Here is a 12,075-nt window from a genome sequence, read left to right as displayed (position 1 = left end):
TGGCGCCTCTGGGCTCCTCGCTGCCCCTTTGCCCCTCTGTCCTGGCTGCCCTCCGAGGGGACCCTGTGCCTTCGCCGGTGAGGCTTCTTTCTGCCCCTCCCCGCTGCGTTTGTTTACTTTCTTCCCCTGGGTCGCTCCCACTGTTGGCTGATCTCTGCCCGTCTCCCCCCTCCGTGGTTTTAGCGACGGTGAAGAGAGCTCGTTGCGCTGGAACCCCACAGATCCCCGGTGAAAATGAAGGTAAGTGGAACCAACCCTGCTCTGGAGCTCGAGCTCTGCCTGGCACAGCCTGTCGTGAGTGAGCTTGGGGCCGTGGAATGTCATTTTTTTCTCTCCTTAAAACTGATTTCCTCTACTAAGCAGCACTTACTGAAAAGGAAGGGAGGACGTTGAGCTGGTGAGGACTGAACCGCACACCCTCTCTGAAGCAGTTAGCACTTCGGAGAGGCTGGTACAGCCTTTCAATTGTCCGTGGGGCTAGTATTTTTGAACACTTCCTGTGTTGGCAGCAACCTTCACAGAAGTAAAGCTTTTGTCCTCTTTCAGGAGATTAAAACAATTTTTTTCTTTCCCGGTGCCAGTGCAATTTGCTAAGAAGAGTATGTAGATTGAGTAAGAGACATATCTCTGCTGGGGATAAAGGGACATTATGTGCTAAAAAAATTAAAGTTGAACTAAAACTAATAATTTTAGTACAGTTTTTACAGTCAGTGTCTTTCAACATATGTCCACTCACATATACATTTTCTTCTGAAAATAACTAACTACTCATAGGAAGGCAAACTAAGCAATATATTGATGTTTAAAAGAGGAAGACTGACAGCCTAACATTGTGAGGTCTGTGACATTAAATGCTTCAGGTTGGATATTTTATTATGGAAAGTATTCTTTTTTTCCTTTTGCACTCTTTGTAAATCCACCAACTTTAAAAGGCACCAGATACTTGACTCCTTGATCAAACAGGTGTATTAAGCTGTGAAATGTGTATATAACTTTTTCCAAGACTCTTTTGCTTCCTTAGCTACTTGCATTAGGTAACTTATCTAATCTTTAATGTTATATGGAGAAATGAAAACTTTTTTCCTGTTTTTTACTAAATGTACATCTTTTAAGTGTACACTTTCCTCTGCATGTAGCGATGTTGAATTGCATCTAGCTTTTGGGAAAAAAGGAACAGAATGCCAGCTTGAGATAGTGAGCATCACTGTCAAGATTAAAATTTATGGTACAAGAAAATTTTTCATATCTTTTCATTGTTTCATTCTGATCATGGCCATTAGATATTCCTTAGTGACACTTATTTTTTATACCAAGATGATCAGCCTAGGAAACTAGATAGGGCTAGAAAGGTCATCTGAATTTAGACTTAAGCCTTTCATATGCAGCTTTCAACCAAAGAATTTTTCAAATCCCATTATGAAGAGGATTGTCGTTATACTATGTCCAAGGTATTGCCTTTTTGTAGCTATGTTAATAAATATTTAATTGAATATTGTCAGTGTTAATTTTAATAGCAATCTTTCTTTTAATTTGAAGATAGCATTTTGAGGAAGCCATCAATAAATGGCTTGAAGTTCTGTGAGACATTTAAAATGAATATGTCTTTCCTCGCTTTTCTTATTTTTCTATTATATAAATTTTAAAGCTGTTAGGCCATTTTTTATTTGGAGAAAAACGTATTTCCTTACTGATAATTTGCAATTACACCTTGAAAACATTTTATCTTAGATGACATTTGTATATAGAACGGACTGTTAATAAAAGTATTAGCTTCTGGGATATTTTTCAAATTAATGATATTGGTCAGCAAATAATTTTAGCATTCTTGTTATTCTAAATGTAGGACCTCTAAATGAGACTTGAGACTAAAGTAAGGAAAATAATAGTGCTGTTTACATTTCATGATCTTTCCTTCAGGCGGCGGATGAGCCTGCCTACCTGACAGTGGGAACTGATGTCAGCGCCAAGTACCGAGGTGCCTTCTGTGAGGCAAAGATTAAGACTGTGAAAAGGCTGGTAAAAGTTAAGGTAATTCCACCGCACCCCTAATCTATCTGTTTTGTTAGTTTGGGATTGAAGAGAGTTGGGGAGGAAGATTCAGCATTTATTGAATTACAACTGTACATAAAGAGCACATTAAGAAATTTAAAATGAGAAATTATTTCAAAATGCCTTTCCCAAAATGCCCTTGCTCATATGTACTAATGTTTGAATCTTCCTTGTTTATGGCAGTGGTGTTAAGCCAAGTTGTCTAAAGAAATAAAACCAGTGACATTCATATATGTATACGAAAGAACTTAATATCAAGAAGTAGGTTTTTTTTAATCAAGAAGGTATCCTAGCCCAGTCCAATTCAAGTTCATACAGCTGAGGCTACCTGTGGCCCTCATTAGACTCTCATAGTAATAGGCTAATCCCACAGAAAGGTGGTGAAGAAGGGAGATCAGAGGCCACCACGGTGGTTGTAGTTATGTGGGTGCAAGGTTGGCAGGAACGTGGCAGGCCTCTGGCAGCATTGTAGGTCTACAGCCTACATGGGGCCAGCCCTGGAGGCAGACACACAGAGTCCCGGGAGCAGGGAGGGTGAAGGGACAGAAGAGATGTTCTCACTGTCCCCTGTAGAAAAGGCCACACTCCCAAGGAAGCATCATCGGTCTACCACCTGATTGGCAGCGTAAAGTTGACATAAAATCTGCCAATGTAGCCAACTAACTTAGGCCATAATCTTTTTTCTCCCCTTTGGTAAGGTTTACGTATAGATGATTTCACTGGTTAGATAAGAACAGTGCAGTGGGAATTGGGTTTTCAAGACAGTGTCAAAAATATTTCAAGAAATTTATTTTTAAGATAGCTTTTGACTAGAAAAGAGTGAACATATTATATGTAATACTGTGTTAAAAAATCATGACTTCAGGTTGGTTCAATATGGCTAATGAGGAGCCCTGGCTCCTTAGTGGGTTACGAATTTGGCTGATAACTACAAGGTCAGCCACCACCAAATGCACCAAAACTGCTCTGGAGGAGAAAGGTGAGGCATTCTATTCATGTAAAGAGTTCATCTCTGTCCTATAAAGTTGCTAATGAGAAAATTGAAAATTGAATAAAGAGGAATGACAACTGTAATGGGAAAAATTGAAATTGGTGCAGGAGAAACATTTCAGAAGTGTAGTGCGCCCTTTCAGGAGCCTATGCGGGCGATTGGATGGATTATTGCCAGGACTGGGGTGGGACTCAGCTTTCTGAGAGCTTTGCTTTGGTACCGTCTTGAGCAGCGCAACGTGTTTGACTGTGTTCAGGGATTTGGTGCCTGTGCAAAGTACATGCTGCCCTTGCTTTCTAAAAGGTAGATTGTTTTTAATCAGGTGTTGACCATTACTTTTTTTCCCTTCTGGTTATCAGCCTGGTTCACCTACATTTTGCAGATTTGGTTGCATTTTGCATTCCAGTTTTGCTTTGTTGGCCATGACTAAACAAGGAAGAAGCAGCTTGAAACCTTGTTTAAAATAATAAAAAAATGAACAGGACTAATCATCTTAGTTTATGTCTCAAAAATGTTACTGTTAATATTTTTGTGTTTGTGGTCATTTTACTGTGTAAATATATTTTAAGTAATCTGTTAACCAATGCTTATTGTAAATATTGACATCCTAGAGCTATATAATATAGTTTATGGAAGTCTTTGTTAGACGTCCCAATAGATCTGGTGTAACCCTTTACATTTTTCAGTGTGGCTATCACAACATTGTTATTATAAGCAGGAAATCATTATGGATTACTTGCAGTTTTGCAGTCTGCTTTTTTCATTGAAAATATCAGAGAGAAGGGCTGTGGAAGGGGAAACAAAGTCTGACTGTTTGACCTCCAGTAGAGATATACACCAGATATATAGACCACGATTTCAAATTTGGTTAACGAGTGAATTAACTAGGAGAATATGATTTCTGTAGTCGATAAAAAGATTTATCTGATTTGGTATAACATTTCTGTTTAAACTGTAATTTGCCTATCAAACTTTTCTTTCAGTGTTAATAAGATGCCATTTGACAATTTTCCCCAGATTTCTTTTATATTTTATAGGAAATTTTGATGTAGGATTTTTACCATGTCAGCTCGACAGGATTTATTTAGTAAACATTTAATTAGGATTATGTGGAGTCTTTACTTTTTTAAAATTTTGGATGTTAAAGTCATTATTATGGTTGTTGGAGGAGCCTATACATTTCCTAGAATTTGAATTTTTCTTACTTGGGCAATTGCTCCATTGTGGTTACTTATACTACTATGTATTTGGGGAGAACTGCAGCAGATAAGCAGTCCTAGTGGCACAGTGGTTACAACACTCAGCTGCTAACCGAAAGTTTGGTGGTTTGATTCCATTAGCTACTCTGCAGGAGAAAGATGGAGAAGTTTGCTTCCACAAATATTTATGGCTTTGAAACTTTGGGTGCTCTGTAGGGTGTTTCTACTCTGTCCTCTAGGATCATTATGAGTTATAATCAACTCCACAACAGTGGATTGGTAGTAGAAAAGAGCATTTGTTTGCAACAATTACATATTATGATTGTTACTCACATTTACTTTACAAAGTATCAGAGTTATCCTTTTACTTTATTTTCCTTACGGGCAATAGAGGTTGCTACTAGTTTGTTATAAACTTGATGAAAATCATACTCTTTTATGACTTGTCTATAAAAAACAGTAAAGGCAGTTTCTAGTGAGGATCCCTGGGAGGTATAATGATTGTGCTTTGGGCTGCTAACTGCAAGGTCAGCAGTTCAAAACCACCAGCCTCTCCAAGGGAGAAAGAGGAGGCTTTCTACTCCCATAAAGAGTTACTGGCTTGAAAAGACACAGGGGCAAGTTCTATCCTGTCCTATAGTGTCACCATGCATTGGAATCGACTAGGTGGCAGTGTTGGTAAGTGTTCCATAGTTTGTTCATTCATTAAACAAACATTTATTAAGTGCTTGTATATATACACTGACACTTGGTAACTGGTAGGGATCTTGCAACAAAGGCCAGCCCCAGTCTTCAAGAAGTGGGGTTAATGTGAGAGACAATAAACATAGATACAAGACAGTGTAATAAGAATTAAACTCCAGTTAACAACAGGGTTCTAAGAAAGCCTATAGTCATTATATCATTTAAAAGTAACATAAATTGTACAAAAATGTTTTTCAGGTACTCCTAAAACAGGACAATACTACACAGTTGGTGCAGGATGATCAAGTAAAGGGTCCTTTAAGGGTATGTATGTTCTACAGTTTAAAATATGAATTTCTGGATCATAAATTGAGGCAATTTCCTAAGCTTTATATTAATAAATTCCTTAAAAATATTTAGAGAGACATTAATTTTTTTAACAGTTCAGATAAGGTTAGTCTTTTAGTCTAGGTCTTGATATTGCAATGACTATATCTTAGATTAAGACCATTACATAAGCATGTTGAGTATTTAGCCTTTTGAATTCTTGGACTGAATACCTCAGTTTGATTTTTACATTGTTGTTGTGTCTTTTTACTCTGCTAAGTCATATGCTAGTATTTTATAAGCCTGAGTCTTCAAGTTTTCTGGTTTATCAGTTAAACTGTGTCATAATTCAATTTGTTAATTAAGGTTGTGAATACCTGCAGTATGTTTTCCATTCATTTCTGGCTAATTGTTTATGTAATAAATCTTTGTTATTCCAGAGTACAACTTTGCTTATTAATCTAGTGTACGAGGGTCTGAAAACTAAAAGGTCAGCTGGTACATCTCTTTGTCTCTACAAGAGAACTTTTATCTGAAAAAACATATAAATGCAGGCGTTGAAACCAGTATTTTGTATTTTTGTGAAAAATAAAAGTTCTTTTTGGTGCATCAATGGTTTCACAATGTTTGAGTTTGGCAAATGTTTGAAGGCGTTGTCGCCCACAATAAAGTAAGTGTCAAAAGATGGGGCTCTCATCCCGGAGTCTTCACAAGCTATTTTCTCGTTTGAAGCCACACCGTCCAGTGAGTAAAATGGGGAAATGGTGTAGATAATAGACCGCAGCACTTGGGGCTCAAGTTACATAGAGAACTACTCATAAGGAACTAAGCCAGTGTAAAGTAAAACTATCGTAAGCATTATTATTCTTAAACCCAGATTGTATAGTTGGGGGCAGGGGGTGTAGTTTTAATTGCATTTTTTTAATTGTCATTTAAAAAATTTGGCTTTTATGTTCTAGGTCGGAGCTATTGTTGAAACAAAAGCATCTGATGGATCCTTTCAAGAAGCTATTATCAGCAAGTTGACAGATGCTAGTTGGTATACTGTAGGTAAGAGGTGGAGTAATTTTTAATTCATAGATTTGTATTTCTATATTTTAGACACAATGAATCATTGTGTTCCCAGAGAATTATGTATTAACTTATAAGATATAGTTGGATGAATGTGTAATGGTGGCTTGCTGTTAATGAAATTAACTATCATAGTAACTGGGTCACTTATTGTTATGTCTTCCATGAATGTATTTCTTTTTTGTAGAGTACCTTTAACTTCTCTTTAAGGAAGTTAAATTACAGTGTTATTTTTCTCTGAAAAGAAGTTAATAAATGTGTAAACGTTAGTATTATGAATAGTGAGAATTTTTCTGTAGTTAAAATTAAGATTGCATAACTTCAAACTTTTATTACAGTGCTACTTACTTTATGTAAGTATAATGTAGTTGTTACCAGAGAATTTTCAAACTGAAAAACTTTTAAAAAATGTTTTCATCATTTTATTGGGGGCTCTTACAGCTCTTATAACAATCCATACATCAATTGTAGCAAACATATTTGTACATTTGTTGTCATCATCATTTCCAAGACATTTTCTGCTTGAGCCCTTGATATAAGTTCCTCTTTTTTCCCCCTCCCTCCTTTTTTTTTTCTGTTGCAGTAAATTTTGTTACAATGAGGGGTCTTGGTTTCAGCTCTAAAGAAAGAAATAATGTGCTACTATTATGAATACGCTAACATTCCATAAATAAACTTTACTTCAGGGAGTAGCAACAAGTCTTATCATACATTCACATTAAAACCTAAAACTAGTACTTAAATAGTTGCTGTCATTAGTAATGGTTAACTTTTAAATCTTATGTTAGTTGCTTTTTAACTGCATAATCCTGTGCAGAATTCACTATCCTTTCTTTTGCAAGGATCTACAGTGCAGTTGTTTGGGTTCTGCATTCATATCTTGATGTAAGTAGTTTGATTTTAATGATACATGTTCCTTCCCCATATGGAAGGAAAATAAATGACCCTTTAGGGTTAGTGTTTAAAACCATCAGCCATATTAAAAAAAATTAGTGTTATCTTGGAGATTGAGGTTGTGTTAATTTGGTTTTTAAAGAAATTGGCCTTGGCTTTTAATTTACTTGATTCGTTAATTTGTTTAGAAATCATTGGTCTTTAGTTGATACTCCAAGCTGTGCAGAACATGCTTGGTTAAAAATGATTCTTCCTGTATTTTACTTTGTGGCTTCTATTAGCAGGAGCCCTTAGCTGTGTATAGCTACTGTTTTCTAGTCCTGTATATTCTTATAACTCATAAAAGATAGTATTCCTTCTTGATGATGCTATTATTCTGAACAACACATTTTTAGAACGTTTAATTGGTTGTGGCTACTAGAATTGTTACAGATTTAAAATCTGGGCTTAAATACACCAAGTAAATGATGTATTCAATCAATGACCTTCAAAATAATGGGGGAGGGAACTTCAGTTCTAGGATAAAATATCAAAATGGAAATAAGCTTGTCTTATGTAAGGAAATACGACATGACTAGAGCAAACTAAGCCAGGAGGAGAATGGTTCAACAATGACTTAAGAAGTAACCAAGCATGGGGACATAGGATAAGCTATTGATGGGGTTGGATAAGAAGCTTAAATTGTTGAATACAAAATAAATGATCTGAAATGTAACTCCCCATCTAATTCCAATTTTTTAAAAAGTCATTTCATTAAAAAAAAAAAAGTAACCAAGCCCCAGACCATGGGTAGGTGCACCTTAGTCCTTAAGGCAGCATCTTTGCTTTTGAACACTTAAAACAGGTCTTTTTCACACAATTTGCACAGAATAATACTTTGATTTGTTGAGTATGACTTCCATGAGCATTATTGTTAATGCAAGTAAAATAAAATCTTTTGTAACTTCAAAAAAACCAAACAAACTGGGCTAAATATAAACTCTGAGAACATTAAATAAATGCAACTTTGTATCCTAAAGGACTTGTAACAATGACAGAGGTTAATGTGTACAGAATCATGGGAAAATGTATGATGAATTCCCAGATCCTAATATTTCAACCTACCCTACTCAAGGAACCCTGGTGACACAAGTCGTGCTCAGCTGCTCACTGAGAGATTGGGGCACATACCCACCACCCAGTCTGCGGAAGAAGAAACTCTTCTGTTCTGTCCTAGAGGGTTGCAATGAGTAGAGCTGACTCAGTGGCAGTGGGTTTGTTTTTATGGTGTATGTGTAACATGCCTCATTACCCAGGAGGCTCCAACGATACCATGCTCATGTCTCTGTAGAAGCCATAATTTTCACATTAAAAAAAATTCACATAATTTTCACATTAAAAAAAAATTCACAAATTATTCTTCAATTCTGATTAGCCATCGCTGCGCTCTACCTGAGTGGCACTTTGACATTTCTGAAACGAGTCACTACTGAGTATATACTCTATGGTGATTCTCTGTGATAGGCACTAACTGAAGAAAATGAATAGTTCTTGTTTTTAAAGTTCAGAATCTTAATTGCCTGTAATTCATTTTAGGTACTAGTGTACATGCAAATCACTTGGTGCTTTTTAAAAGAACACGAGAATTTGAGGGCTTCCAAGCTTTTACAATTTACTAAGCCTAGGAATTTTCCTCTTTAAAAACATAATGTGTGGTTTTAATGTAGATCATTCACACTTAGGAACACAGACCACAATTGGAAAAGCAGACTTATTTGGAAGAAAAATTCAGAATATTAAAGATTTTTTCCGTATGTATATGAGGATTAACCTATTAAAGTTTAATTGTCCTACATAGACTCAGTATAACACTCTGCTAGGAAGAACATTTAGATGTTGAAGGATGGGAGCCGTACAATGAATGATCAGAGTATATTATAAGCTTACTGACTAACTGGTGAAAACAGTGTGTGATCTACCACAGATCAGAAACTTTCAATAATTGTCTTTTTTAAAAAAAATAATCATTGTATTAGGGGTTCATACAACTCTTATCACAATCCATACATACATCAATTGTGTAAAGTGCATTTGTACATTCATTTCCCTCATCATTCTCAAAACATTTCCTCTCCACTTAAGCCCCCGGCATTAGGTCCTCAGTTTTCCCCTCCCTCCCTGCTCCCCTCTCCCTCATGATCAATAATTGTCTTATGTTGAGTTCCTACTGATTAGATTTCCTGCGGGATAGAGACAGTTAAAGCATTCAACTGCTAACTTAGAAGTCCCAGTCTATCCTGAGAAGCTATGGATGAAAGTCCTGGTGCTCCTACTTCTTTAACAATCCACGGTGGACTGTCATAAGAGTTGTACAAGCCCCCAGTAAAATGATTTTTAAAAAATCCACTGTGGAAAACTCTGAGCACAGTTCTGTTCTGAAATGCGTGCTGCGCTCCGTCAGAATACACTTGATGGCAGCTGCTAATTGGCGCTACTTTTGGATTGAATTAGTCTTTTCCTGAAACCATTCTTGACTTCTAATTCCTCATAAAGCGTTAAAGGTAGAGCCAGAAAGTTACACTAATATTCAGGCTCCATGACTTTATTTGGTTTGAAGAGATCTCTGATGTTGGAATGTTAGACAATTGTAATAGATACAAAAGAAGATTTCACTGTATGGTTTTAAAATAAATAAATAATATCATTAGTGATCAGAAATTATCTAATGAGTCACTGGGATTAACTCTTAATATACTGGTATTAATTTTTGTTCTGCAATTGTTGATAAACCAGTTTTGAAAGAGATTATATGTCTAATATGACTCCAATTGTAGATCTACTAATAATACCTTGACCTGTAGCCTTGAACAATAAATAACCCTAGGCTGTGCTTTCTCATTTTTATATTTTTAGCAAAGAAATATCTTCCTAACAGAAAGCAGTGCTTCATTTGTTGTTTGCTCATTTGGCAGTCCATGCATTAAAGATAGGAGTCCATTATATATGGAAGTATATTATCTACCCATTCAGGAGGTATCAAGTAGGATTTATATTACTTCTCTACTTGAATGCTGTCACTTCGTGGCAAATACAGTTCGCCCATTATTCTAGCCATAATAAAGAATGTACGTGAAATTAACTTTTCAAAATTCTGATTGATTTTATTTCAAAGTGGTTATTTAAAAAGAGAGAAAGCTAAGGACATGTAATTATTGAAATTGCACACTGGTACATTTTTATTTGGGACTGCAATGGATTTAATGATAAAACCCTTTAGAAAAAGATCTTGTTATGTTTGATAGTGACTATTGGTCTCATATTCTTATTTTCCTTCCTCATGTTTCTGTGTGTGTGTGTGTGTGTGTGTGTGTGCATGTGTCCCACCGGCACCATCTTTGTTTTGTAGGGATTAAAAAAAAATCAGACCTAGTAAAGGCTTTATGATTTTGTATTCTTATGAACATTAACACTAAAATTATTTCATATAGAGTTTGTGAACTTTTGAAAATATAATGGTTTGTTTATTAGAATTATAATTGTAAAAAAATAAAAATATGAAAGAAGGTAAAAATTATAATTATGATACAGATGTTTACGGCACTGTTAATCAGGCACAGATCAGTGAGTGATGTAGTTGTTGGAGGTTATTGTGTTTTCTATAATTATGTTTTTAAATAGTTATTAATTTCTGATTTAGGGTCATTAAAGCAGAGCTTATTTTTTTGGAATTGTGATTCTGTGAATATGTGCTTTTGGAACTTTTAATTTTTTCTTCATTGTGTCTTGAATGTAAGACAGTCTAATTTAGTTATCTTTAGTTTAAGAGGAATTACTGGTTTAACGTAGAAAACGTTGAAGAAGCTGGACACTTTAATCAAGATTCTAGGAAAAATAAGTTTATTGTTTAGAGGCAAGAATTTTATTTAAAAAGTCAAATACAGAATTGTAACTGAAAGTGACAAGTTGAAAGAGTAAACTTCAGGATTTTTCTTTATTAAAACTAACTTAAGAATACTGAGTAGTTTGTTGAAGGATTGAAATATTTTATAGACAAAATACTGAACAATGCAAGAAGCATCAAGGTTAGAGGAAATATGAAAAATCACTGTACAAAAAAGAATTGGTCAATGCTCATGAGGTATTGTATGATTAAGAATCAATGGTATTGAAGGAAGAAGTTCAAGATGCACTGAAGACATTAGTGGAAAACAGGGCTCCAGAAACTGATGGTACCAGTCGAAGTGTTACAGTAAATGGAAGTGCTCACTTGTCTATGCTAAGAAATTGGAAGGCATCTACCTAGCCGCCTTTCTGAAAGTGATGCATATTTTGCCTTTTCTAGAGACGGGTAATCCAAAATCATGCTGAAATGATTGAACAATAGAATCTGTCACATGCAAGTAACATTTTGCTGTAGATATTCAAACGCACTTGCAACTGTCAGGAATTTCAAGTCAGATTTGGAAGAGCATATGGAACAAAGGATATCATTGCTGACGTTAGAAATGTATCATGGTTGAAAGCAGAGAAGAAGACGAAGATGTTTACCTGTGTTTATTGACTAGGCAGAGACCTTCGATTGTGTAGATCATGACACATTGGGGAGAAAAGGAATTATGGAATACTTATTATCTTCATATAGAACCTGTACATAGACCAAAAGGCAGTTGAGGTGCTCAAACCGAAAATGTGATTTACTGCACAGTTTAAAATCAGCAAAAGTGTGCCCTAAGGTGGTATGTTTTTTAGTATGCTTACTCAATTTGTGTGCTGCAAATAATCTATGAGGCAGGACTATATAAATAGAATAACTTCTGGATTGGTGAATGGCTCAGTAACAGTCTACAACATCCAGATGATACAACCATGCTTGCTGAAAAC

General features: G+C 35.6%; 1 protein-coding gene across 1 annotated transcript in view; it reads left to right on the top strand.

Moving 5' to 3' along the window:
• The window catches only part of ARID4A (AT-rich interaction domain 4A), a 75,824-nt gene that overhangs the window by 944 nt on the left and 62,805 nt on the right, over positions 1–12,075 (top strand). The window contains exons 2-5 of the mRNA XM_004698985.2: positions 184–240; positions 1,918–2,028; positions 5,182–5,247; positions 6,210–6,300. Of these exons, the coding sequence (XP_004699042.1) occupies positions 235–240; positions 1,918–2,028; positions 5,182–5,247; positions 6,210–6,300 (274 nt within the window). The 5' untranslated portion in view covers positions 184–234. The remainder of the gene's footprint in view (positions 1–183; positions 241–1,917; positions 2,029–5,181; positions 5,248–6,209; positions 6,301–12,075) is intronic.

The sequence above is a fragment of the Echinops telfairi genome, unplaced genomic scaffold, assembly GCF_000313985.2.
Source record: "Echinops telfairi isolate 266 unplaced genomic scaffold, ASM31398v2 ScPeMD7_18;HRSCAF=68, whole genome shotgun sequence".
Classification (NCBI taxonomy): Eukaryota; Metazoa; Chordata; class Mammalia; order Afrosoricida; family Tenrecidae; genus Echinops; species Echinops telfairi.
This window is presented reverse-complemented; position numbering and strand designations above follow the sequence as displayed.